Source organism: Apodemus sylvaticus, chromosome 17 (assembly GCF_947179515.1).
Source record: "Apodemus sylvaticus chromosome 17, mApoSyl1.1, whole genome shotgun sequence".
NCBI lineage: Eukaryota > Metazoa > Chordata > Mammalia > Rodentia > Muridae > Apodemus > Apodemus sylvaticus.
Window position 1 is genome coordinate 35,522,380 of NC_067488.1, and position 27,931 is coordinate 35,550,310.

The window sequence follows — 27,931 nt, forward strand, 5'->3', positions numbered from 1 at the left end:
TTCCCCTGTGTCCTTCCTCTCTTTACCTTGCTCGTCTCTGGTTGTCATGGGTATCAGTCATGTAAGTGAATGGAGTGGTGTGATTTCTACTGGGCACAGTGGGATGGGTTCTGAGCACAGCTGGTTTGCATGGTCAACTCTGGCATGAGGTGTCACTGTAGGTCACAGTAATGCAAAGGGGAGGGGTGATTTTAGCAGAGTAACTACATTGTCTTTATCAGATGGAAATATGTGTTTCCCCAACATCCTGGGAGGCCCCCGGTTTTAATTAATTCTGTGCCATATGTGTGTGGCCCTCCCTGAGGAGGTGTCTGAAGTTTCTTGGACTGGGAAATTCACGATTTGCAATTCTGTGAGAAAATTCCTGGGGTTGCCAGTTCCACTGCATTCACACTAGAGGGATGGTCACACTTGAGGGAAGCTCACACTGCAGGGCTGGCCCATGTTGTTACAATCTACTGAGAGAGCCGACCTCAAGTGGATCTCAAAGTATTCCCACCCTATAACCATGTCACTGCTCTTTGCTCTACTGTGGTAGCAAAAGGTCAAGGGTAAGTCCCTTAGGAAAGCCATAGAAGACTGGGGTACTTCCCCAAGGACACGCAGTTTCTAAAGGGTCTTTTTCCCCTGAAATGTATACTAACTTCAACAAATTGACTACCTCTTTATGACATTAGTTCCTAGGAATCACACTGATGAAGAACGTAGCCACCCAGGCATTCACTGTCCTAGTGTGCTGGAGAAGGAGCCCCTAAAGGCCAAGAGAGTTCTTTTGTAGTGAGACCGCTAGGGAAAAACCTCCTGCCCTGAGCTTTATATCACCCAGGCCATCAGAGGAAGCCTTAGCTGCAGGCTGTCCTGAATCCTCAGCAAGTCAATGCCTGATGGGAGTCAATTAGAACAGTAGTAGCCTGGTACCTTCTCCCTCACTCAAATAGGTACATGAAGAAAAATGAAATCTAGTCAGGCCTGACAACAGAGGAAGCTTTTAAGGGTGGGGCAATTATGTGCCTATCTGGAGTACACTCCGGTACAGGCCTGGGGAATTCTTCTAAACCAGCAGTCAGAGGGGAGACCCCTGAACCTCCTTTTTAGATGTGACCTCCTGCCCACACAATGGAAAAAGAAAAAATTACTTTATGTCAATTAGCATTTTAAAAGTAAAAGCCAATGGGACTCCATCAAACACAAAGGCCCTCTGGCCCAGACTGTATTCCTAACATTCAGAGAGGAGAGAGAGGAAAGAAGGGAGGGAGGCAGAGGTGGAGGGAGAAAGGAGGAGAGAGAAAGGGAGGAAGGTTGGAAGCCTACATTTTTCATGTAGGAAAACTACAGTGTACACAGAAAGACAAACCCAAAGTCATGAGCTGAGGCATGCCGACCTCCTTCTGCCTCCTCTCAGGACTTGCTCTCAGATCATGGCTCTTTCAAGAACATATGCACACAGGACTTGGGATTTTAAGCTTAGCAGTAGCTCAAAATCCGTATGCACTCTGTCACAGGAGCCTACCAGTCTCAGAGTTCCCTCTCAAAATGACAACACTTTCACACCACCAAGTATCTAACCCTTCCAAATGTTCATTATTAAATATTTGGAGCACAAAGTGAGGGACTGGTACAATGCCACACAGGTACCCACTACCCAGTTTTCACAAGTACCACCATCCACCATGGAACAGACTTTTCTGTGGGCTATTGCAGGACTGAGTTGAATATCTCTCTAGAGAAGTCAGACTTACCCTCAGTGCTGGGTAATGGCCTCTCCGAAGGTAGAGATGTGGATTTCATGCTGTTCCCCATGTCTTTCTCTCCTCGAGCCGTGGAAGGCACTCGAAGCCTGCAGTACAAGAGACACAGAGGCAGAGTGAAGCACACCCAGAGCTCCCTGAGTGGAGAGTGACCTAGTTCAGAGCACATGGCGCATCATTTCGCAGGCAGCCTGCTTCTTGAAAGGGGGCTGTTTTTTTATGTCAAGATGCAATTCATGAGTGTTGGTGACAGAGGCACAGCTCAAACTCTTTTATCAAGGGGATGACAGAGAAAAACCACAGAGAAGGAAGTTGCTAGCAAATGCTGTTGGTGGCAAAAGTTTCCATTCCTCCACACCATTGCTGAGCAGAGAAGGGGGTGCTGGAGAAGTTGAGTAGTGTCTTAGGTAGGCCTGAAGAAGATGTGCTCTAGCCAGCTTCTGCTCTAGCCACAGACTCTAGCCAACAGCTCTCATGACCCAGGAATTCAGGACACACCACATTTAGGTGGTGACACACCACATTTAGAAGGTGAAAGGCTTCAGGGTAAAGGGCAGGGGGCAGGCCATGCTGGGACATTTTTCTTTCTTGTGTGTTCAAATTTTCATACCCATGTTAACAAAGGCTTGCAAAGGCAGCTTCGTGACCGAACCCTTGGCTTGGTTGAAGTATGCTTTCCAGGCTGCTAAACACATCCACATCTACTCTAGCCTGGATGACTGCAAACACCTGAATCCTTAAGAAAACAAACCCAAAATAGGAAATGACTGGTCCCATGACACATCCTGGTAAAGGAGAGGCTATCTCATTTGCCTCAAGATGGACTGGCTCTCCAGGAGCCACACACAGACTGCTATGCTGTAGCTGATATGCCCTCACAAGCTGTTAATGTTCTCTTGTCTGCTCTGGAGGATGATTGGACAGCTTTTGGGTAGTTTCCACAAAGCTGAGTTAGAGCAGGTGAAACACAGCATAGCCTGACTGGCCATCATCATATTGACACTCACTCAAATCCAGGGACTTTGGACATGTATTTTGAAAAGAAACAAAAGTCTTACAGATGCTGTGTCTTCCAGGATGACAGAAGCACAGAGAACATGGCCATAAATATAGACAGAGTTTTTTCCCATTTCTAAGAACAAGGAGAAGAAACTAGCTAGTCTCTAGGCTGACTGGAAACACATACTCCAAACGTTAGAAACAGTCTACCTGTTCTGAGTGTACAACTTGGGTCAAGATCACATGAGTTTGAGACTCAGATCACATTTCTATACTCTGTATGTGCAGCCAATCTCTCGCCACGGGGCTAGCTTCTCAAATTCCCCTCATATGCTGAGAATACCATAAGTCAAATTATATTTTATACCAAATCTAGCCCATGAAAGTTCAGCAACACCGCACTCTGTACAGTATGAGGTATTTCTCCTTGTGACCAGGTAGATTATGGGGACCTTAGCTCTATCTTGGTGTACATCATTAAGAGAGAAGACTGAACCGCAGATATGAGCCTGAGGGAAAAATCAGAATTCAAAATCCAAAGCACAACCTCTACTGAGTACACATGGCTTTTGAGCCACTGTTAAGATGAATGTTTCAAGTCCTATGTACACACGTTCTCAAAAGAGCCATGCTCTGAGTGCAAGGCCTCTAAGAGAAGGTAGAGGGGATCTGCTCTATACCCCAATGTTCAAGAATGGGAAACAGGAGTTGGAATTCCTCATCTAGTAGGAAGCAAGGAGAATGATGGGGTCTAATACTGAGGGGCCAACCTTGAAACCATATATACCCCCAAAACAAAAATGGACCTAACAGTTTGTATTTATATATATTTGTACATTTGCATATATCATTACTTATATTTTGCTTGCTAATTGAAATAATGGATATATGTGATTTTTGTTGCACCTATATTTGCCCCCTTGGAATAGAACATATATGCCACATGACAAGGTGAAAACAATGAAATTTCTAAGAGATTACAATGTCATAAAGTTCCTTTCTCTTTGGGAAAAAGAAGAGTTCTCAGTGTTTACGTGGATAGTGAGTATGTGACTGTACTCTAAAAAAAATGTTTTTAAATAGAGAATGGGTAATGACATAATTGTCATTCTCTCAGCACAGTGAACAATTCTGAGTTTCTGACCCATACCTGACCCTGAGCCACGGGCTTTAGAAAGGCAGCACCTATATACCAGAGAAAGGGACGAAAGAAAGGAGAAACGAAAGAACATTGGAAAGATACAGGTTTTTCACATAGGAAAACTACAGTGCACACAAAGACAAACCCAAAATCAGAAGCTGAGGAGAGCACAACCTGAGAAGCCTGACCCCAGGCCTAGGGCTTAGCTCTTACCTCACGTCCCTGGTTCTGATGTGTTATCCTCTCCTGCCTTCTCCTGACAAAAGGGCTGAAGATCCCCCTTGAGCCACCAGCTTCATGTCACCTCCATAGCCTCATAATGTTGCACCACATTCACAGAGCCTCCAGGAAAGAGTTAAGTCACCACTTCCAAGCTTTTATTTGAGAAGAGTGACAATACCCAGAAGGAGAAGAGCTGGGGCCTCCCCGAGGAAATAACCGAACAATTTGATTTAATCCGTGACAGTTTTCTATAGAGGCTAGAGGTGGAGAGAGGTGCAAGAGACTAATTGCTTCTAGGAACAATAAGAAAAGGGCAGAACAGAGCTGAGTTAATTAACACTGGCTCTGCCCATCTCTGCCTCTCTCCCCACACCACTGTGGAACGCTTCCTCCTCCAGGTCCAGGTGGAAGGACTGCAGTGGCTAGTCAGTTCCCTCCAGTCTTGACATGAAAGCTATTTTCTGTGTGTCCTTTACCCTCAGTTTCCACTTCTGAAAAATGAGATGAATAGGAGAGTAACGCTCTCCAGAGAGAGAGAGCCTTTTCACCCCACTTCATTCTAGCAATCAAGACTCTATGGCTCTTGGAAGATTATTAATAAGAGAAAAGAGCCATCATCATTTTTACAAAATCCCACTGGAAGGAGTACAAATTCTGTCCTTATATGTGTTAGAATGGAGAGAAGGTGGGTGGCACATGCCAGGCTACCTTCTTGCCAGCGTCTCTGAGAACAGACACTTCTTTTGTATCCTAAGAGGGGTGGTCAGGGGCTGACCCAACTTCCTTGGGTTCCCATGTAGAAACTCTATCTTTCTTGACTCCAGACAGCATGCCCTCTGCTGCGTCTGTGCTGTTCTCTAGATGGCATTGGGCAGTGCATGTCTGCCCACTGTTTGAGTGGCTTAGAGGGGGAAATGCCCCAGGTCTTTGGTGACGCTGCTATAGGGACAGTGTGTATGTATCGAGCAGTCCTTTTTTGTGGGTCTTTTGCCTGCTCAGCTCCAGCCCCTTCCACCATGGGTCTGACAGCTAACTCCCAAGCCTTCTACTCTGATGGTACCCACAGCAGAGCTATGTGTGTTTCCTACATGGCACGCTTACCACCCACGTCTGTCTATGTATAGGGAGGTCATCCGGACCCTTTTCAGAACATCAAAGAGAAAGAACATCAAGAACGTTAACCAGGGGCAAGGTGGGGGTACACTCTGGAAGTCACCCAAGGAGGAGCCTTGGACACAGCAGGCATAAATTTAAAACCTAAGAGCCCAACCTTCCCTGGGGAGTAAGCTATCTCTTCTACAATATGGTAGCTATAAATTCACTCCTGTGGCCATCTTCTAAGGTTTGGGGAGCCAGAGGCCATTAGTCAGTAGCCTCAAAGTCCACTCAATATGTCACCTCTAACCACAACAGTGACACATGAAACAGCCACCAAGCAGATTAGCTTTGCTCTCTTCTGCACAGGGTGAAGTATTGCAATAACTATGCCTGACTGCTCACATCATCTAAACTAGCCACATGCTCTGAGGTTTCAAGACTAGGCAGAGGTCAAAGCAGGCCTACTGGCTCCAAAGCCCACACTCTTTCTACCTCTGGGGACCTGCACTAGCCTCCTATTCTTCTTCTCAGTCTGAGAAGCCAACAGCAAAGGAATTCTTCAGTCATGCAGCCAAAGTTGGCAACCATAAACTTTGAGGGAACCATTTATTCATACAAGGGACACGAAGTCCAAGGGGCCTGTTGGATACAGCACAACCCTGACGAGAAAGTTAGGCCTAAAAACCCACTGTGTGAAGGAGAAAGGACAGAAGAAAGATCAGTGAAGGTTTAATGCTACCTCAGGTTAGGGGGAAGATGTGAAAATAATTCCAGACTTGCTAGCACTCAGAACTGCAGCACTATAGGTCAGAACAGAACAGAAAATGGTGACCATCCTAATGGTATGTATGGTCTTGCAACATAGCCCAGGCTAGTCTAGAACATTTGATCCTTTGCCTGAGTCTCTGGAGTACTAGGATTATGGGCATTTACCACGGTGATCAACTTCATTAAAAATGAAACCAGCCTATGTGTACACTGAGTATATCAACACAGCATGTGAAACTTTCTCAGGAGATTCTAAGAACTTATGACTCTCTCGGTGTGATATCATAAGCAGATGTATAAGTTTCTGATATACACATCTCTGGAGGCTCCACACTTGCCTTATATGCATGAATTTGTTTTGTGCTTCAAAGCTCGTCCAGACTCAGACAGCCCCACTGGAGGGTCTGCAGAGCAGGCTTACCACTAGTTCTGGTCCCCACTTGATGGCTATTTGTCCTCAGGCCACTTCTTTCTTTCTTTCTTTCTTTCTTTCTTTCTTTCTTTCTTTCTTTCTTTCTTTCTTTCTTTCTTTCTTTCTTTCTTTCTTTCTTTCTTTCTCCTTTCTGGGCATCCACATTCTATTCTTTTCTCCCGATTTAAAGTACAAAAGTAGGTTCCACAAAGTTGTTTGGGAAATAAATTACTATGCATAAGTAAAAGAGGAATGTGTTTGATAATTGGTCACCAAAAATATGCCAATGGCAGGCCCTTTGGTGTGCCAGAGCCATTAACTCACTGTGCTAGTTGGGTAAATCACTTGCCCTTTCTAGGCTGCATTTTGTCTCTACCCCACCTCCACCCCCAAGGCATGACTACTCTATCTGAGACTTGTTCAGTGATGTCTGGGGGTCTGACAATTTGCCTCAAGGAAAATAAGAGCTGTCACTGGGACTTAGTGCCGGGCTCCTCTGAGAACCTGACAGGATTTCCTGGCCCACCACATCCTGGCCTCAGTTGGCAGGTATCTCTCCCTGAATAGGTAAATCAAGATTACCAGGGCAGCCCGCCTTATGACCCCTTCATTCCTTGTCCACTTCTCAGTCCTGCTGTCCATTTCTGTTTCCCACACGGGGAGCAGAGGTGGGTAGCGGGGCTGGGACAATGCATCTGTCTCCTAGGGGACCAAGTAAAGTCAAAACCTACACACCGGTGGTGATACCTTGGGATCCAGCCATTGTGTGCCTAACTCACTGCCAGAGTATAAAATACCTGCTAGGAGAATGACTTGGGATCCTTCCGGATCTCATGGGCTACAGGAGGTCACAGACAGCTATGAAAAAAGTTAAAACTTATTTAAAGCATAACCCTTTTTTCTTGATTATATGGGTTTTGAACATGGTTATAGGCATTGCTTTACACATTGCTTTATAGTGTGGGAAGTATTGAACATGTCTAGTCCAATATGGCTCAAGCCTATTGTTTTGAACATGTTATTTTGAAGGAAGTTTTCCCAGGAGTTTAGTACACAAAGAGTATCAAGGCAAATTGCTGTTGACTTCTCATCTCATATGAGGATTTGTGAAATGGAGGTCCAGTTACAGGAGAAGGAGCCGGAGAGAGACATTCGGGGAGATGCTAACATGTGCACAGAAATCTGGGCCCCAACACTAGCAAGACTGTGATTTCTTCACGACATCACATTTCCCAGCAAAAGTTCCTTTTGCTTTTCATTCATACACGTGACTCACCAACATTACTGACAAACTTACCATCAAGATAGAAATCTGAGTTCTTCTCAATGTAATATGCACAGATAATGGCCCATTCATTATGAGTCAGCCTGGCTAGGATCTCAGGTCAAGTAGGCCTCCATTATGCTCAAAGTACTCTGCTTTATTCAATGCCCAGAGACTTCAACTGACAAGTGAGGAAGCTAAGTCAGGAGTCAGGGATGGGCCCGACATTTAGGGCATACTTTTACTCACTCTCGACCCTAACCCTGTCAGTCATGTTGATCCCAGAAAAGGAGCATGCCAGTGCTTTGTGACCTTGTTTTCCTTGAGATACCCTGCAGAAGGTACAGAGGCCTGCTGAACTGACCATTGGAGGCCAATTCCCACTGCACAGTACCTAACCAGAGATCTGGTTTTCAGACTCAGAGTACTGTAGACTCACTGTTTTGAAATCACTTGAAGGGTGACTGCAGTCCTGTCAGGAAGATGAGTTAGACCAATTTCCCCTAAATTTTACTTTCCATGCGTTACATCTTTAGCACCCAGTGGGCCAGCTAGAGTGGGTGATGGGCAAGCCACTATCCTACCTTGAGAGGCCATCTGCTGCTTCATAAAAAGTAGGCAGAGCAGATGGAGGACACCCTGTGCTTATCACAGGCCAAGGCTGATGCTTATGAGTTTCAGAAGCCTAACCCACAGCAAGAGAGGTTATGGGCAAGAGTGAACATCTGCAGAGGACATCTCTGATGTCTCTTTATTCAAAATACCATCTCTTTTGACCTCCACAAATCCATGTGGCATGTTTTACTCAGACCTTTGGCATTTTTCAGGAAACTGAGACCAAAGAAATTGCTCAACGTTGGAATTGCTCAGAAATTGGAGCAGGTAGTGAACCCAGACCTCTGCCTTCAGAACTGGCTGCCACCTCTGATACTCTTGAGCATTAGGAATTGGCAGAGCGTGGCATGAAGCAATACCACCCCAGGACAATTTTCTGAGGATAGCTACAAGTACTCTCAACTAAAAAGAAAAGAATGAGCCTTCATGTGTCTGGTGCCTAATACATGCACAATAATCAGGTATAATGAATGAAGATGTACACTCTGCTAGGAATGTAAAATTCTTGGTCTGGTGTGAGAGATATCTGCTTTTAGGGTAGGGGAACCCCAGCCAGCAGACAATTGCCACTTTCCTTTGAGAATCACTGAGTCTCCACCACTTTATCTGCCTACCTCTAGGCTGTCTGCTGCTTAGAGAATCGAGACTCCCCAAGGCTAACAACAGAAGTAAGACACTGCCCTTGAGACCCCATGCATAGCTGTACCTGTAGCTGTAGTTACTATAGTCAAAAATGTTCCTTCCTGAATAGCTCTGGGATGGGAGGAAGTGGTTGGGACATGATGTACTTAATTCTTTTTTGGAAGTTTGGGGTGAGAAAGGAAGGAAGTCAGCCACATGGTATGACTCCAGTATGTGTGTACTGAGGGAACAGATGTATATATAGGTGGAAGGATGGGTGACTGCATGCATGGATGGATGGATGGATGGATGGATGGAAGGATGGATGGATGGATGGATGGATGATAGGGTAGGTGAGTTGACATATGAATGGCTGAATGAATGGGTGGGTGGAGGGATGGATGGAAGGGAGGAAAGAAGGAAGGCAGGCAGGCAGGCAGGCAGGAAGGAAGGATGGAAGGAAGTAAGGAAGGAAGGAAAGAAGGAAGAAAGGAAGGATGAATGGATGGGTGGATAGAAAGATGGGTTGGTCAGTGGATGGGTTGGTGCAAGGTGGATGGATGGGCAGACAGATGCTTATAATGAGAGGTACTCATATGTCCACCCCTCAGGGACTAATAAATGGTTTGGTCTGGTTTGATGAAGACTCTTAATGAGACTTTTCAATCTAAGGTCATGGAAGAAGTGCAGTAAACAAGTTCCTACTTAATAGGAAGTAAGATATTACCACTCAGCCATCTCTATGAGTGCAGAAGATAGATAAAGATGGTCTGAAATAAGTACCCACAGCTATCCCAGACCAGAGAGGCAGAGAGGTTTCTCTCTGTTAGGAACAGCTTCCATTTGTTGAAATAGACTAAACACCCACTGTTGAGGCTCCTCTCTGTCCAGTGGAACAACGACATAAATTTGTCTTCAGAAAAAGAGAGGGAGCCCCATGTCTTGGCTTTGTAATTTGACCTCACCATATTTAATACTGCTAGAAATTTTCTGCTGGGAATGTCTGTGTAATTAAGCAGGCTTCACTTGGCTAGGAATGGTATTAAAATGGCCACTTAGCTACATGTTGCATATAATGTGCACTTCTTAAAAAATATCATAGAAATTAAGCTTCTTCTGATAAAGGAAAAAATAAGCAGACTTTTAGGGAGAGAGGCAAAGGATTTTGCTCAGACTCACACAGTCCTTTGGTGGCAAACCTGAAATGCCTTCCTAGGTACTCCAATCCTAGATCTGTTTAAAAAGGAGCTATCCAAGTATATTTCAGTGTGCCTGTCCCACAGATTATCACTGCACTTCTAGAGTATGCTAAGGATCTTGAATAGCATCCGGTAACTGGAAAATATGTTCCAAGAGAAGCTGCCAGAACTCCCATACCTCCCACTGGAACACAGCTCTGAATAGTCTTACAACTCAGCATCTTCTAGAAACAATCTGGACAACCTGCAAACTATGGGGTGTAAAACACAGAAGCACCACTGGCAACAAGACCTTTGTCCTTAGTCCTTTGCACTCACAAGACTCTTTCTTCCCCTGTGAAGGTCCTTAGAGCGCCTAGATTCTTGTATCTCCCATCCGAGCCTCCTTTTCCACTAGTCAAAAGCAAAGAACTAGTCTAGACTTATGGTGATGTTCTGAAGATTCACGAAAAATAACTTAGTTTTATACTTAGCACAGTCGCTCTGCACAACAGGTCCCATTCAGAGTCCCCAAGCAGGCCACTCTGAAGGTTCAGCCCAGGTTGTTCTGATACCAGTTTCTCTCAGTACCCATATAACATGCACCATGGCACATTTCTTAGGAAATTCTGAATTTCCAACATTTCATTCATTTATAACATTTCATGATTTCATAATTAATATGCATTGCATGTTGGTCTTCTTTTTCGCCCTCCCTCACCCATCTGCCTACTTCCTGCTTAGATAATTGTCAGTTATCTATATCCCTTACCCAGGAAGGTTCTAACTACCAGCCTCTGCAAGGCCCTGCCACTGTCATCCAAGGCTCTCTACATTGGGCATGTGCATATGCTACCTCAGTTCATCTAACCATCCTCTGTGTGATCTAGGCAGCACAGTTTCCATTCCATAGGTGAGAGCCAGAGGTCTACAGTGGTTTAAATGACTTGCTCAAGGTGACTTGCTCAAGGTTACATAGCTGTCACATCCTAGCTGTTTCTTGAGTTAGACTGCTCCTGGCAGGAAAACCGGCTGCCCACCCCCCTGTCACTGCACCTTTTCCTTCATATGTACTTTCTCAGCATCCTCTGAGCATTCATTGTGCTGAGGCAGTTCTTCACCAGGACTTTTCTCTGCTCGATTTCAGGGGTCCTTCTATACCCCCCCCCACAAAGCCCCGTCCTAACAACTGTACCTCCAGAGGCTTGTAAAGTCTCTCCTGTCCCTATTCAGCCACAGTTCCCCAAATACCTTCAGACACAGAACATAGCCCGTCCTGGGAGCTGGCAGTAGAGAGTCAGTGGGTGCAGGTTCTCCAGCCCTCCATCAGCGGTGGCTGCTCTGGGCTGAGTGGCTCACACAGGCTCCAGGGGGAGTGCAGGCAAAGCCCATGTTATCGAGAAGGCTGCAGAGTTGTAGCTGCTAAAGGGCCTCACACTTCCTCTGCTCAAACAAGGAAGGCAAAGGCAAGGGGCTGGTAGGAGGGCAGGTTCCTGTTTTCACTAACCGCGCAAGGCTGACTTCTCTTTACAAGGACAACGGGGAAAGAAGGGACGGATTAATTCCTTCACAAAGCACTTGAGAATATAGCCAGCTTGATTGTAAATGGCCAGGGCTTATAGAAACACACTCTTTTTCCCTCTCTTTTTCTAATTAAAAGGCAGATGAAACTATGAATTTGCCCATTTGTGTCCCCAGAGCTTTCTGAGCCCAAGGAGGCTGAGGGTAGCTCACTGCAGCTTTTCTTTCCTAGAGTTTCTTCATTTTTACGGCTCTCTTGTGCCACTACAGAAGGGTCCCAGAGCAGTCCCTGGAGCTGTCCTCTGTTATAAGCCAGTTTCAGTTGCTAGGGACCAAAGACAAGGGACAGCTACTCCTGTACATAGCAGAAGTCATTTTAACTGGAGGCCTCCATGTTTTAATCTGTCAAATGGATGAGATACCCAGGCTCACACTAGACACAGATGATTATCACAAGGAGGTCTGTGTCCTATGACACAATGATAGACAGCCATATGGAAGAAGGCTCTAGTTCCCAGGGAACATGTGTGCTGACACTTATGTAGGAGCATGTCATTCTGAAACAGTTTACTAAAACAAATATACTCAAGAGGAAGGTGAGGGAAGGTGGAGTTAGGCAACGTTCATGAAGACTCAGAAGACTGAGTGTGCACACATTGCTCTCTGCACAAATTTTCCCATGGTTTGAAATTAGAATATGAAGTGTCTCTGCATAAAATCTTGTTATATATGCAGTAAATATCATTTCATAATGTGTGAGTCTGTAGCAGGGAAACCTATGGCCATGATGCTGGGTGGGAGAGAAGTCTATTTCTAATGAGAAAAATGACAGGCAGTGGTGCCTGCAAGCTGCTCTCTGCCATTCCCATTTCCAAAGTTGAAAACCCTTCAGAGAGTTCAGTGATTTCCCCACAGTCCACAGCTAGTCCCCACGGAGCCAGAGCAGAGTCTGGGGCCTATGTCCCAAGGACCCCACCCAACAGTCCAATGCAGAAACTCAAGACAGTCATTTAGAAACCTTGCTGGGTGTCCTTTGCAAATATGAATTATAAACAGTGGGGCAGCTTCTAAATTTAGTACTTGCTGTGTACTAGACAGATTCAGCTGGCTTGTGAAAAGCCAGCTCTGTGCAGAGCATGCTGGGAAGATGCAGGCAGATGGTGTAAGAACTTTGTAGAAGTGGCCTCAGTGAGGAAGAGCAAGCAAGTGGAATCAGCTGAAGTGGGGCTTTCCCCCACATGCACCGAGGAGTGACAGAGCTCTGGAGAGAGGGACATTCAGAGAGGCAGAAGTGACGGGGGTGGGGGGTACTACATTTTAGCACCTTTTGCAGAGCCCCTCCTGCTTAAATGAATTCATCCCTGTAACTGGCATTCCTTCCCTTAACATGGCTGGCCATCCAGTCACTGGGATTCAGCCAGGATGTTAAGCCAGTGGTAGTCTTGGCCTCCTGAGCCTTGCTTATCAGAGCCATTGGATGGAGGGCAGCCCACATTTGCAGTGCTGCTCTAAAGGAGCCACGGTGAGCTCTGGGGCCGTGGTCCTCAGGCAGTGGTAGTTGGGGACAAGGTATATGTAGGGGTCATTGAGTTGTTTAGGGGTGGGATAGCCCCCCGAACAAGCCAGGGTAAGAGGTTCACATAGAAGAAAAACTGTTGTGACCATGGAAGTCTGAGGAACATCAATGGTAGAGGGAGACAAGTAATGAATAGAATCCCAGTCCTGAACTCAAGACTCCACAGGGTCAAAGCCTATGGGAGGGCAGAGATCCTACAGAGGAAACCCATGTTAATTTACCTCAAAGCCCTCTTTTCTGACCTGGCAGTGTCCTGAATACCCTCTGTAGTCCATCTTCCACCCTGTACCTCAGAAGTGTGTCTACCATCTTCCACTAATCCACTAAGTATGAGAACACTATCATTTATTATTTATTATTTTGAGATTCCCCAGCCTTTTGTAGCACTCAATATATGCTAGGCACTGTGTGTGCTCAGCTCCATGTACCAGGAACATGAGGCCCTGTCCACAAGGGACACCCAGTAAAATGTTCTTCCCAATTACCCAGATCCAGCATAAAATAGGTCATTTCCTGATGCTAAACACTAGGTAGGAGCACAAACTTATATGCCCATTCAGAGTGAACAGCAAGATGGGATACATAGATCTACTCATCTTTGTCTTTGGGGCATTTATAATCTAGTAAAGATGATGGGGGCACCTGCTAAAATCGATAGACTAAAAGCAGATGTAAGTAGGGAGGGAGCTGGAGAACAGCCCAGAAGACTCCTGGACTCCAGCTCTACAATGCAGAGATTTAGCAGGATAAGGCTAGATTTCATCTATACAGTGCAGATGCCTTCAAGGTCCTTAATGCCTGGAGTTAGCACAAAGCTAAAGATAGGTGTAGGCCTTCGAGGAGCTTCAAGATAAGTGTGTGGTCAGCCAGGCTGAACCGTTTTAACAAATGACAGCTACCTCCCAAGAGGTCACAATTTAGGTCCACAAAGACACTCAGGCCATCTGTGTCAGATTTCCAGAGGGCTTTGCAAATTAATTAGCTATCAGTTACACAGATAAACAGCCACAAGGAGACAGCAAGCTGTTAGCCACGAACAAGCCAAGGATCACTCACTGAAGTGGGGCAGTATGGTTTCTACCCTTGCTAAGAGGACAAGATGCCCTGTTGTGGGTCAGCTGTCACAATCCCCAGCTGGAGCCTCCTAACTGAAACAATTCAAAGCTCGTTTCTTTGGATTCAGTTCTCCTGAAGGCTTTAGGGTCAACAAGAGGTATGCTGTAAAGCAATTTGGTGTTTCATGGCAGGTATGTGAGACTATCAGTAGGTCCCAAGTCTGGGAAGTTCAGGGTTTATTTTCCTTCTTTCCATATAAATGTTGGGAAAAGTAGATGATGAGGAATCCAACCTTAAGAACCAGGTAGCATCCCTTGAGTGAAAAGAATCAGGTACTAGTGTACTTGGTTAGGCAGTTCAGAATCACTTAGATGCCTTTCCTGCCTGAGGGGATGTCATGCCTCCTACAGATGTATAGTGCTCCTGGGTTACCCAGAACTCCCCTCTTCCTGTAGTTCTCAGAGCTCCCCTAACCAGAAGTGAAAACTCCCTCTCCGATACTCTTGGGATCTCTATTTGCAACACAGGAGTCAAAGTCAAGAGGTGGAGTCCAGAAAACTAAAGGCAGGGCTGTATGACCTTGTGTAGATTTCAAGTCTCTCACAGACCATAATACTTCTTGCTCCTGAGTACTCATGGGGAAACATACATAAATTTCCTAGTGTGCTATAAAACATCAAAGCCTCTCTTTCTCTGGACCCTTAGAAGAACCAAAGTGGGTCTGATACGTAGACACTGTAGGCAGTGAGCCTAACATAGCCACGGAACCTACACTGAAGAGATGACCCACAAGTATCCATTGAGTGAATGAGGAAAAGAGACTGTGCCTGGGGAACAAGAGCATTGTATTTATGTCCTCTTAGCCTGCCTTTCCCATGTAGGGATGGGTAGACAGTTCCATTTCTCAGGAGGTGCTAGTTCTGCTTTGAGACTGGCTTAGAGTTAGAGAAGTGGTCTGTGGGGAGATCTGAGTTCACCCACTGCAAACCATTTCCAAACCGGCATGTGTCATCAAGCACCATCTTTGCAAGACTCCTGGGACTATAGTTCCTCAGCAAAAGAAAAAAGTAGAAGCTCTTCCCCATAGCCCCCTCTGCTCAGGAGAGTTGCAGAAGTACCCTGACTCACTAGAATAGAGTCCTGTTCTTCTGTCCTTGCACAATTAAACCCACTAATGTGTGGTTCTCAGCTCCACATGAGTAATTTACTAACTTCTAGATGTGCTAGCTTGAAAGCCACCATCTTTCCTAGATCCGACTCAGGCATTTATCTGTTGAAATAGTTGTAATGTAGCCTCTGTGGGGTAGCGCAGGGCAGAGCTACTGGAAGACAGGGCTGCCACTTGATCTACCCTCTAGAGCTAACCTTGAGTGTAATAAGGGACAGGAGAAAAGCAGAATAGGGCAACATGGTGGGGGCTCTAGTGCACGGGGACCCCAGAAGAAGCATCTGGTAAGGCTTTGGTGACCAAGACTAACAAGGGATTGATGTTTTAAGGACATTCTTAAAAAGTTGGAGAATTTGATACAACTAGACATCTGAAGGTCTCATGGGATGTTTGTTCTGCTTCTCTTACTCAATTCCTATTTTTGTAGGATGACTACATTTTTGTCTTGTCTGGAGTTGATAATGATGACCCTGACAGTCATCTTGATTCTTTTACTCATTCTCTGTCCATCTCAAATCTACGAGAACAAGCTAATGAATAAGCCCATCTGTGTCCCCTTCTTCTGATACTATTCCTATTTCTGCTGTCCTGGGTACTTCATGGATACTCACCAGGGTCTTGTGGATCATGCCATGTGGTATCAGGAAAGATGAAGGATAGTAGGCATGGTGGTGGTATCTGTCTGCAGCTCAACTGTTGCTATAGCAATCTATACCTGTCAAAGGTCATATGGTTTGCCAGCATGCCTTCTATGATCAACAGAGCAGAACCCCTGGATGAGGGTATACTCCTGGCTCCTATCTTTTGCCTAGTGTCTCTTTATTGTTTGACTACTCACTTCTTAACTCTTTATCACGTACTTACAGCAAAAAAATGAAAGTTATTTCTTAGGGTATAATTCATAGCCATAAACTGTATCCATAGGCAACTTGACAAATATGTACCTATACTCATAGAAACTGAAAGAGTGATATTTCATAAATAATATCAATAGACTCACACTCTAGAACCTTCACTTGGGGCTGTAGTGGACTGTCTGTGGGTATCCCATTTGGGAGATGATTACTGACAGATACCCAAGAAGAAATGGATTGTTTCTAAGCAGGAGTCTTGAAAATGTTTTGAAATCTTAAGAGCAAGGCTATTATGATGTCTTCCCATGAGAAGGGCATTCGTGTTAAGGGAATGCTGAGGGGTTTTTGGCCTCACAGACAGTATTTTTTTAAGAGTGTCTAATAAGACTAGTCTTCAGCTCTGCAGTCCTGACTTGCAGACATGAGCAGTTCCAAGAGGTGCGTACAATAAGCAGTCAGTGTGATGCAGTATCTGTGTAGAACAAGTAGATGTTCACAGGGAGGAGGGAGCTTAGAAGACTGAGGGAACGAGTTTCAAAAAGAGAGAAAAGAAGCCCCCTTCCCCCAGATCTCTAAAGACCTCAAGGTTTAATCATGTTCTGCTGATTTGGATTCCCTGCGGCATCTTTGTGCAGAAGTTTCTCGAATTAGCCCTGTAATAGAGAGACTCCCAGCAGCAACAAAGACCTGTACTGGGATCAGGAAACAGCTGCTGCCTGACTGGTGATAAGGCCACTGTACTCAGCTTCCTGACACTGTCCCAGGAAGACCTTGGTACCATTCTGCCCCAGCACCCTCATCTCATGAGCAACCATGCCGAAGTAACTGGCCAGCTACTGCTGGGTGTTCCAGACAGTACAAAATGAGGCTCAGATCCGCAGCAGGATTGTTACCATACTTACTGAAGCCCCACTTCATGCTCTCCTGGGATGCCTTCTCATGTCTCCATGTTCTATTTCCTCATGACAAGATTTTATTATCAGAAGAAAAGCAAGCTCAAAGTTGACTTTGATGTTACTTTAGTCACTGACACTCAGTCAGAACCAGCTGGACAAGCGTATAATTATCAGTCAGAGTCAGCTCAGCATGCACTGATCCATGACCAATTGCACCAGCAACAGGAGACCATGGAAATAGTTTCGGCTGAGATGAAACTCTAATGTTAATCACCTCTGTTGTACTAGATCAGTGGTTCTCAACCTAACACTTGTGACATTTTCACACAGTTCCTCATGATGTGGTGGCCCCCAACTATAAAATTATTTTTGTCGATACCTCATAACTGTAATATTGTAATACTGTTATGAATCATAATGTAAGCATCAGTTTATAGTCTTAGCACAGACTTCATCTTGGTTTTAAGCAAGTCCTATGAAATTGTCATTCAACCCCAAAGGTATCACAACCTGTAGATTGTCATTGGACTAGAGATAGTCCACCATTCTAAAATTATAGTTTGAACATCAATAGGAATTTCAATAGTAGAAATTTATATGGAGAATGTTTATAGATTGCTACATTTTTTCATACCTGTAATTTCATTTAATTTTCACAAAAAAATCTATGAATTATTGCTTAAATTATCTGAAAACACCGGTACTATTTACAGGAAGCTTGGTACATATGAGCCCTTTCATGCTGCCTTAAAATGTCTCCTAACAAATATATAAGTAAGGTATTTTTTCACCCTTACTTTAAACCAAAAACACCCAACAATAACAACAAACAAACAAACAAACAATAAAACCCTGAAGCCTTGAAACTTTAATTAGCTTTCCTAAGGTTATGTAGCTCATCAGTGAAGATTGGACTTGGATTTTGGCTGATGGCCTCATAGCCCATGCTCTCAATGTTTCTCCAGTGACATTGTTCCATACCTATTTAACAGATTAGAAAGCTAATAAACAAAGAAAGAAGGTAATTACTGTGTTATGAAAAGAATTTTGTAAGAGCCCCCAACCTGAAAGTCCATTTTCCAATTCGTCTTCCTATATCTCTTCAAAATAACAATAATTTATACATTTCTTTTATCTTACAGATTTAAAGGTCATGATAGGAAATAGATTTCAAGGATAGAGCAAACGTGGAGGTGCAAAAATAGGCACATTCTTCTTGTAGAGTCCATTATAACTTTGGCAAGAGACCGCAGGACTGATCAAGGTAACATTTAAAGTAAGGATCTACTTGAGCGGGGAGCTCAGAGGCTGTCAGTGCCCTCATCCTGGTGGGAGCTGGGCTCAGACCCTGAGATGAGGAAGTGAGCTCTGCCAGGGAAGTGCCAAGCCCATCTGAACACTCAGACTACAGGGACAGGACATCCCAAACAGGGACAGGGAGCTAGAATCTCAGGCTATGATTCAATGGGTCAATAGACAGCTGCAAGGATGAAGAGGCATTCTCCCTCAATCATCTATTCTGTCTCCTGCAGTGTGTAGAGGCCCCTGTTAGAGCAGTATACTGTCTTTACCTACTCTAGGTCACTTCTGCCTCTCTGTCCAGCATCACCTCCAGTCTTTTGGATGGGTCATTACAGTTGTGCACTTAGACTGTTGTAACAGGCTCCCAGCTGGTTCTTCTATATTCCCAGGAACTACTGGCCCATCAGACCATGCTCTACACATATGCTTCCTAGGTCAGGCAAGGTCTTGCATCTTGAGTCATATTCTTCTTGTTAAGAGACAGACAAGCAGATCTCAGATCCCAATTATAAAACTAAGAAAATGTTCTTTGTCTTCTACAAAGCCACCCATAAGTGACATGTGGCTAGGCCTTCCTAGAAAAGGATTAAAAACTGAACAGTGACAGAAAGTGTTGAACCACAGTTTAGCCTCTCCCCTGCAACCCATGGACCCAGCTGTTCCCTTCTCCCCATAGTCTCGGGGACTGCTGAATGGCTGGACTCAAGAATGAATGACAGGGAGAAGAAGGAAGGACCCTTTGAAGCTCTTGTTCTGAAGTCAGCTGTGAAGGGCTGTGTAGGACCACATGTGTGGAGAAAGTGCACTTTGGCAGAAATGGAGGCAGGCTCTGGGGTGTACTTTAAGTCCTCTTTATAATGGGGTGCAGATCCCACCTCATCTATCATTAAGATGGCATTTTTCAAGTGTGACACCTTGGTGTGGAGAGTCAGTAATTTTTAACTGCCATGCACTTAAATGAATTCTGACAGTCAGAAGGTGATAGAGCCAATTAAACATGACATGTTTAACAGAACGCAAAAGGTGTTTTGTCAGGTCTTTGAGACATGGAGGAAATGAGATAGATGCAAATCCAATTCCAGATGGGCAAAGCCCACACTGATCATGCCTACTTCCAAACAAAAGGAACATCCAGGAAAGGGGTCACTGGGGCCTTTGAGATTTTTGTTGGAACCTGTCCTCTCACCCAGATCCTGCTCCTATGAATTTTTGTTCCATCTCACCACTTGTTTCCCTGTGAAGTGGCCATCAATGGCCTTAGCTGTACCATTTACTTGTAGCTTTATTCATGTGACATGTGCAAATGACAGCTGCCCTATGGAAAGGATCAGCTGCACTATAGACCTTTCTGATTGCAACTGCAATGACAGTTCATGAAGATAACGACACTTGAAATTATAAGGAGCTGGTGAAACCCTACAACTGGCCCTTTATGAGTGGGTGGAGAGTATTAGGAATTGGCAAAGTTGAAATATCTATGCAATCTTGGGATGTGGGCAGGTTAATATGGTGAAGAGTTGGAGCAGACTGCCTATGAATCTCACCTGGATCCCGCCATCAACTAGACTTGACTCTACCTACCCAAGTTCCATAGCTGAAGTAAGTAAGACCAAGCAGAGTACTTGGGTCTCAGCCTCTTCTGCTGGGTACCAGGAAGCTATTAAACATCTTTAATGCTCTTTGTGAATCTATGGAAATTCTAGGAATGAAGTGTGGCATATACAGAAGAACACCAAAATAAGCCATATTTGCTTCTCTTCTAAGGAGGGTCTGGGGTATTTATAAGAGGTTCCGTAGCTGATGGAACTGAGCAGAATGCAGAGAGGTTGTAAAGATTTGCCAAGAGACTTCAGAGGACAATGTTCTTCTGTCCTTGTGTCCTTCCCAGTCTGCAGTCATGAATCTTTAGAGAAGCCCAAGTAAGTCTGGCCTCCTTCATGCACTCCTGACCGACACAGGGGAAGAAGGATCCCATATCATCTCCCTGCTCTCTGACAACCCTTTGTAAGCCTCTTTCTTATTGGCTGCCATGTGGCAGCCACTCAAAATGAGGATGAGAATTCACGAAGTGCTGTGATAAGGTGGGGCTGTTCTTAGTGGGAGATGATAGATCATGGGGAAAGCCAAAGGCTTTATTACTTGGGCTGTTATTACAGGTCTCAAGATCTCATACACATCACCTCCTCCTTCTGGACTGTGTTCTCCCAATCTAGAAAGTGGGTAGGGGTCGCTAATATGCAGAGGGTTGTTGCAGAGATCACAGAATAAAAATGTACATAAATAAATGCCCCAGGTATTGTTGTTTTATTTTTTCTGGATTTGGTTTTTTTTCGAGACAGGGTTTCTCTGTATAGCCCTGGCTGTCCGGGAACTCACTCTGTAGATCAGGCTGTCCTCGAACTCAGAAATCCGCCTGTCTCTGCCTCCCAGAGTGCTGGGATTACAGGCGTGCGCCACCACCGCCTGGCTCAGTGCCCCAGCTAATAAGAGGCTGCTTATGAAAGCTGAATGCCTTTCACTTTCCATGTGAATATATGCATATGTACACACACACACACACACACACACACACACACGTACATGTATACTTAGTCACCTTCAATTTCTGCTTACAAAAGTTTGGTTTTGGCTTGCATTCAGTTACCACTCTGTTCCTGTTAGAAGGACCACAGTAGATCAGTAGCATCTGACAGGCAAAGGACACTGAGAAATCGCAAACCACACCTTGACTCTACCTACCCAAGTTCCATAGCTGAAGTAAAACCAAGACCGCTGATTCCAAAGAAGAAAAAAAGAGAAGTGATCTATGACTTTGTAGATTAGAGTTTCAAGATGGGAGTTACATTAACTATTGTCAGTACTCCTGTTAAGATTTTACCAAAACTGAAATGATGCAGACTTCAATAAGACTCATGGTCCCAGAAATCAAGCAAAGAGATGACTCTGGGTTAAAGGCATACAAGATAACGTTAGCCCAGACTTGGATAGGAACCATTTTTGAAAGTCTCTTTGCTACCGTTTCTAGGTCTGTCTCCAGGTTCTCCTTGCCTCCCAGAAGCATGCTCCAGTCCCATGGAAATGGGTGACAGGCTCAGGCTTGGGTGCATTTCCAGGAAAAGAAGGCCATGGAGCAGTAGACACACTCTCTGCCTATGATCTCTACTTAGAAGCCCTGGACTGCCCAGGAGCCTGGGCTGGGTTCCTATCTCAGATGCTCCCTCCAGCTCCTCCAACTCCTCCAGCTCCTCCAGCTCCTCCAGCTCCTCCAGCTCCTCTAGCATTAAGAGGATCAAGCAGAATCCTGCCCTTTGTCCCAGCTCACTTCTGCCCCACATGTTGATAGAAAATAGGTGTTTTACAAACAGCTCTAGCCAGTGGTAGAAAAATCACTTCACTGCTCTGCCTTCAGTAGCCCACATCCCTGAGACACTCATATTCCATCATGTTCAAAGGTCTGCCTTGTGCTCAAGCCATTTCAGTGTGACCATGAACAGATGTAGGCAGTGATATTCCTAAACACTTAACAGTAGTCTTTCCAAAATCCTAGAGGACTTCCTGTAGGTATAGAAGCCTGTCCTGCACCCTAGATCTAGTTTGCTCATGGTGACCCCTCTCACTTGACTGTCACTGACTTGTCTTCTGATTTTGCTTCTCAACATCGTCTATGCAGAGTCCTCTCCTCCTAGAAAGACCACTTATATACCCATCCATTCTGAGTTGGCTCCCTCCTTTAACACATATCTAGCTATTTACAGGGATGCTGGGATCTTTAGACCCCAGTTTTTTCTTCAACATTCCCAACCTATCTGCTATCCTTGACAGTCCTCAGGAGTAGTTATCTGCCAGTGCTCCTTTCTGCTCACTTTCTCAAAGTCTTCTCAAGTCCTGCCTCTCTGCAGAGTTCTTCAGGCATACAGGTGCCCTGCACCCCCTCCTTGGAGTTCTCAATGCATAAGGATTCTAGCCTTTTTCCTGATCCCAATAGCAGAGGGTCACTCTGGTATGTAGACTGGTAAGCACAGTCTACTTTGAAACCCCTTGTATCTCTTCCACAGCTTGAGGACAGATTTAAGACTCTTTACATAAAATCAGACTTAGAATACTTTTAGGTTGATCCTTCTTGAGTAGCAAATGATAGCTGAATTTACTGGAGTCCATAACCCAGTGAGCGCTGACTGTGCTCCTCAGGGTGTTACAGTGCTGTGGAGTCACATATCTGCTTCCTCTCAGCAGGAAGCTGGATCACACATTGCATTATGGGAAAGAAACCAATAGTTAATTCCACTCCTGATGATAATTAGCATTCACATTCACTGTATGCTGATTACAGTAGGAGGTTTTTTACATCATTGTCTTGTATCTCACAGGAACTGACAAAATAGCTGGCCACACTGGAACTAAAACCCCAGTCTGTTTCTAAGGCAGGGCCTTCCTACTGGGTCTTGGCCCTGCTTCTCACAGAGACAGGCGGGTACTTAGGCGAGCCTGCTAATGCATATCATGTAGAGTGTGGAGCTGCCTGAGATATACCCTATGTTTGCCCCTTCCCAGCTGTGAGATGAGGGGTGCACAGCTTCACCTCTGCCAACTTCCTGACACCTCTAGAGTGAGGATTCCTGGGCTGTTCCGAATATGATACACAGAAGTGCCGCTTGTCTGCTTTTTGTCTGTCTCTGAGCTGAGGCTGCCACAACCCATGCAGCCTAGTGCTAACTGTCGAGGATGTGGGAGGTGGGCTTCCCAGCTTTTCCTTCCCTGAGGAGTTTCTACCTCACAGCAAGGATACACGTAAAGGGGTATTGAGGCATAGGAAGGACAGGCCTCTCAGGACTCTCTTCCTGCATAAGAACATTGATCCTTAAGGCGAGGCCATCGGGGCACACCTGGGGCAGCAAGATTGTCACCAAAAATGTGCCTCTGTTGCACAAGGATGGTATGAGAGGGAGTCTTCTTGCGCACACTTTCTGAATGACACCATCAGAGTGACAAGAGTTTGAATTCTGGTCTGCTCCCTTTCCTCTGAGCTCAGGGTTTCCTTCTCAGGCTCAGTCCAAGGACCACCAGCTGTAAGTCCTAACAAATGTCCCCAAATGAGGATAGCCTGTTTAACTGCTGATTTTCTACAAAGAACAAGGTTTCAGAAAGATTGATCACAACAAAGAGAGAGAGGAAAGTTCTCTAAGCTATCTTACAGTGTCAGTGAAACCCACGCCTTTACCCACTTCCTCCGCATATCAAGAACCCTAGCTATTTATAGCTAGCAGAAATATTGAAAACATCAGAGGCCCACCCTGAAATCCTCATGTCCTCAGGCATGCCTGTAGACCACTGATTCTCTGTGAGTCATGACCTTTTGGAGGGGGTCAATCAAATGGTCCTTTCACAAGGGTTGCCTAAATCATCTGCATGACAGGTATTTATATTACTATTCATAAAAGTGGCAAAAATAGTTATGAAGTAGCCATTACAATAATTTTATAGGTGGGGGTGACCACAACAAGAGGCGCTGTATTAAAGGGGATTGCAGCATTAAGAAACTTGAGAGCCACTGCTATAGGAAGGTTGACAACCACTGCTGGGAAGACTTGCTACCACCCCACCCCTACACTTAGCAGCACAGAATGCTGTGCAGCAGTGTGGATACCTCCAGGGTGGGTACCAGGGTTATAAGAACATAGCAAGTGGGTTTTTCAAAAACAGCTGGCCACTTGGTATTACAGAAATAAGTCAAGGGTGTAAAACTCACACAATAGTCACCCACGGTGACAAGGTCACTGCACTCCATGCTCTGGTTGGCTGCAAGTTTGACCCGCACCTCTGTTGATTCTCATGAGGAGCCTAGCAGATGCTCTCTTGTTTGTAGATGCTGATGCTTAGAGGAGTCTGTTTTGCACATATTGCCCGAGGCACCAGCATGCTGAGTTTAGTATATAGAACACAGTAAAAGACAAAACTCCTTTCCGCTGCCTCACACTATCTTGGGTCTGCAGCCCAGCTCCCTGGCCTTATCTGTACAGTTCAGAGATATTGGAAAGGCTTTGGTCATCAGGCTATGTATAGCCACTAGGTTTTCAGCCCTCTTCCTGCCTACCCTGTATACTTCCCTGATCCTCAGATGGGCTTCCCACTGCTTGCTTGGCCTCAGACTCTGGTCACAGATCCCTCTATGGACTAAGAACTAGACATCAATATAGGATAGGTATAACACTCTCCCATCAGGAGCCTCCCAACTATATGTGAGAGTCTGCTTGGTGTGCCTCTTATTAACAATGGATGTCTCAGAGAAGTTGGCCATTTCTCAAGTGTGCTAGAGAAATAATCCCAAGTGTACAGTCCTCATCCTCATGCTAAGTGACCTGCAGAGGCTCAGTGACAGGATTGCTGAGCTCTAGGCGCTCCCTGTCCGGTTGTATGTCTGACCAGGTACCATCTTCTCTCTACTTTATATACCATTTTGTAACCTGGAATGATGGTGTCTTCCAGGGGTCTCTATGTTCATGTTCAACTACATCTTAGAATCAGGAAACCTTGCTATGTAAGGAGCTCCCTGGAGAGGAGGGAGCTGTATCTTGCATAGTACTTTTACTAGAAGCTCTTGCAGTCTGTATTCAGAACTATCACCCTTGACCTCAATATACTTCTGCAAAGAGATACCAGCACCCTCACTTTACAGATAAGGAAACCACGTTTTCCACTAACCTGTTGAAGTTTACACAAACATGCTGTTCTGTGTAGGTCAACCCTGACATTCATGCATGTTAGCTATCAAAGGATCCCATGTGTCTGCATATGGAAGAAGCTACAGAATTCTACTAAGATCTGAGGGTGCTAAGCAGCACCCAAAGCTATACAGACTGTCAACCCGAGCCCTGCTCTTTCTTTTCCAGGGAGGTTCCGCACTGTCCCCAGCTGCAGTTATCAGCTCAGATAGGGCCCAACAGCAAGTTGCAGCCTTGGCAAAAGAGGTTGGATGCCCTACCTCATCCATCCAGGAAGTGATATCATGCCTCCGCCAGAAGCCTGCCAACATCCTCAATGATGCTCAGACCAAGGTGGGTACTGGTGTACAGGTTGGGGAAGAGGACAGTCTCTTGTCTTTACAAATGGAAAGCCAAGGTCTAAAAATGAGATGTGATGATCATCTCCAACAAGCTACACATTCAGTGCATAACCAACTAAACTTGTGTCCTGTGTCCCAGTCCTTGCAGGAGCCACAGCCCACAAAGGAACATACAAGGCTACTAATGAAAGATATGTTTTTCTGTCATTTGGGTGTCTTATGTACAATGTGGAACCTATAATGGAGACAGAGTTGAGAGATGAAATAGAACTTGAGAAGGGTCACAACCCATGCTAGGATCATAGAGAAACAAGGTCAGATCACAGACCTTTAGATAAACAGCTGGGCATCCCTTTCTACCAGTAAATACCTTGATCTCAGCCTAGGTTTCTGGCTGCCTCTGACCTTGGTAAAGAAGGCATAAGCAGACTTGATCCTCATAAAGAATCTGGACCCTAAGATGTGGACTAAGGCTCTATATGGGCTATGCTGTTTAGTGTCACCTGCTACAGACACTGGCTTTAAGCCCTTCTTCTTCTTCTTCTTCCTGTTCCTGGGAACCTCTTGTTGTTTCAGTCAAGGGGCTCTTGGAGGGTCTCCTTGGGCTAAGCATTGCTGAGGGGGAATTTGCTGCCTAGTCACTGACACTGTCACAGGATGTCCTGCTTGCCTGCTGTCCTGTTCATTTGACCCTTGCTTTCCATTAGGGCCCAGCTAGAGATAGAACATGAACATTCATATTTTAGAGTCCACTAAGCAAAGCAAAAGACATACATTGTGAGGCACCATGAGGCAGAATTGTGGGGCTCCAGAAGAAAAGAAGGATTGGGTTCCATCTTGCAGAGTTCCTTTCACAGAGGCCTTTCTAGTCCCTGTCCCTGTTCAGAACCATTAGCTCTTTGCTACAATTGTCAACTTCAGCTGCACAGCCAACACTGACATTGTAGTTTTCTTAAAAGAGACTAAAGCACATGCAAGTAATGGCCTTCTTTCTCTCCTTGCAGCTCCTGGCTGTGAGTGGTCCCTTCCATTACTGGAGCCCTGTGGTTGATGGCCAGTACCTTCATGAACTTCCATCCAGAAGGTTGAAGAGGCCTCTGCCAGTGAAGGTGGATCTACTCATAGGAGGTTCTCAGGATGATGGGCTTATCAACAGAGCAAAGGCTGTGAAGGTAGGTAAATAGAGGCAGGGCTTGGCCTCTGCAGGCTCCTGCTGGAATACTAGGTCAGGAGCTACTGACTATTTCTCTGCCTGACAGAGAAGTGTGTACCAAGGCTACAGGAGTCTGAAGGTAGTCATGGACGAAGCTGGGGTCAGAACTAAACATTTACAAGAGGTGAAATACAGATATGTCCAAATTACAAATTGCAGCTGTGAATCACTATACAGAGCTTAGAGTAGAAACTGAACAGGAGTTCTCAGCCCCAGGGATGTCTCACTATAAGCAAAAAGTGCAGCTCTTCCACAACATGTGTGCAAGGATATTTTTCACAGTGTTAATTGTTGCAGGAAAAAGTGGAAAGAAATCCAGATGTCTGGTTGACTAAATTAAGATACACTCCAACTGCTAAATATTATGCAGCTATTAAAAACATGAGCCCAATCTCTCTGTGTGCTTGAGGTTTGGTTTTGATAGGTTTCTAAGTAGAAAGCAAAAAAAAAAAAAAATGTAGAGAAAAATGGAGTTGAGTTAGCACTAATGTTTAAAGAGCAAGTAAATGCATGTAAACAAAAGTATATATTAGTGTGTTTCTTCATGAAAGGATCATAGTATGGACAGAAACACCAAGTATTTAACCCTGACTGCTTCAGGAATTGTAAAACAGAATGGCTTAATCTCTGTTGCTACTCTCTATAAACCTGATAAATTACACAGAATATAACCTTTTCCTTGCAATATCTCTCTGTGAGAGAGAACATGTGATCTTCAGGTAAGAGAACCTGTCCTCACAATGCTAGCTCTGGAAATGTGCTGAATTCTCATCTTATCTCTCAGTCATGAAAGGAGGAAGAGTCTCAGCTTAGAGTTCATCTCAGACAGGGACCATGGGGAGGTGAGGGCCACCCTAGCAGGTGCTTCCTACATCACCTCTAGTAGTTGAAGTTCCCCAACCAGTGACAGAGGTCACTGCTGGTAGATATGGTTAATGATGGGTCAGAGCTCAGCCCAGGTCCAATTCTTCAATTATGCTAGCCAAGCATAAGAAGGTTGCTTGGCTGTGTGGCTGCGGGGAGCTTGCCCTTCCTAGCACCATCCCAGTGGTGTTTTGGGAATTTTCTATCATTGCTGACAGACTAGAGAACCAAGAATTCTTCCCCAGTACAGTATTTCAATTCTCCTTGAGTTATCCAAGGTGCAGGTAAAATGCCCTTTGTTCACTCATAAAAGAACATGGTGGCATATGGCAGGAGGCTCATAAGACTGCTAATC

General features: G+C 45.1%; 2 protein-coding genes across 4 annotated transcripts in view; one reads left to right on the top strand and one right to left on the bottom strand.

Moving 5' to 3' along the window:
- Tg (thyroglobulin) overlaps positions 1-27,931 on the top strand; it is a 177,109-nt gene that overhangs the window by 128,159 nt on the left and 21,019 nt on the right. Inside the window, exons 42-43 of the mRNA XM_052160288.1 lie at positions 25,327-25,491; positions 26,504-26,671. Of these exons, the coding sequence (XP_052016248.1) occupies positions 25,327-25,491; positions 26,504-26,671 (333 nt within the window). The remainder of the gene's footprint in view (positions 1-25,326; positions 25,492-26,503; positions 26,672-27,931) is intronic.
- Sla (Src like adaptor) overlaps positions 1-27,931 on the bottom strand; it is a 46,159-nt gene that overhangs the window by 16,388 nt on the left and 1,840 nt on the right. The window contains exons 1-2 of one of the 3 annotated variants that reach the window (XM_052160292.1): positions 11,318-11,522; positions 1,740-1,837 (exon numbers count right to left, since the gene is read on the bottom strand). In XM_052160292.1, the coding sequence (XP_052016252.1) occupies positions 1,740-1,800 (61 nt within the window). In that variant the 5' untranslated portion in view covers positions 1,801-1,837; positions 11,318-11,522. Of the gene's footprint in view, positions 1-1,739; positions 1,986-11,317; positions 11,523-27,931 lie in introns of those variants that run through there. The other 2 variants (XM_052160290.1, XM_052160289.1) reach the window with 2 other exon arrangements.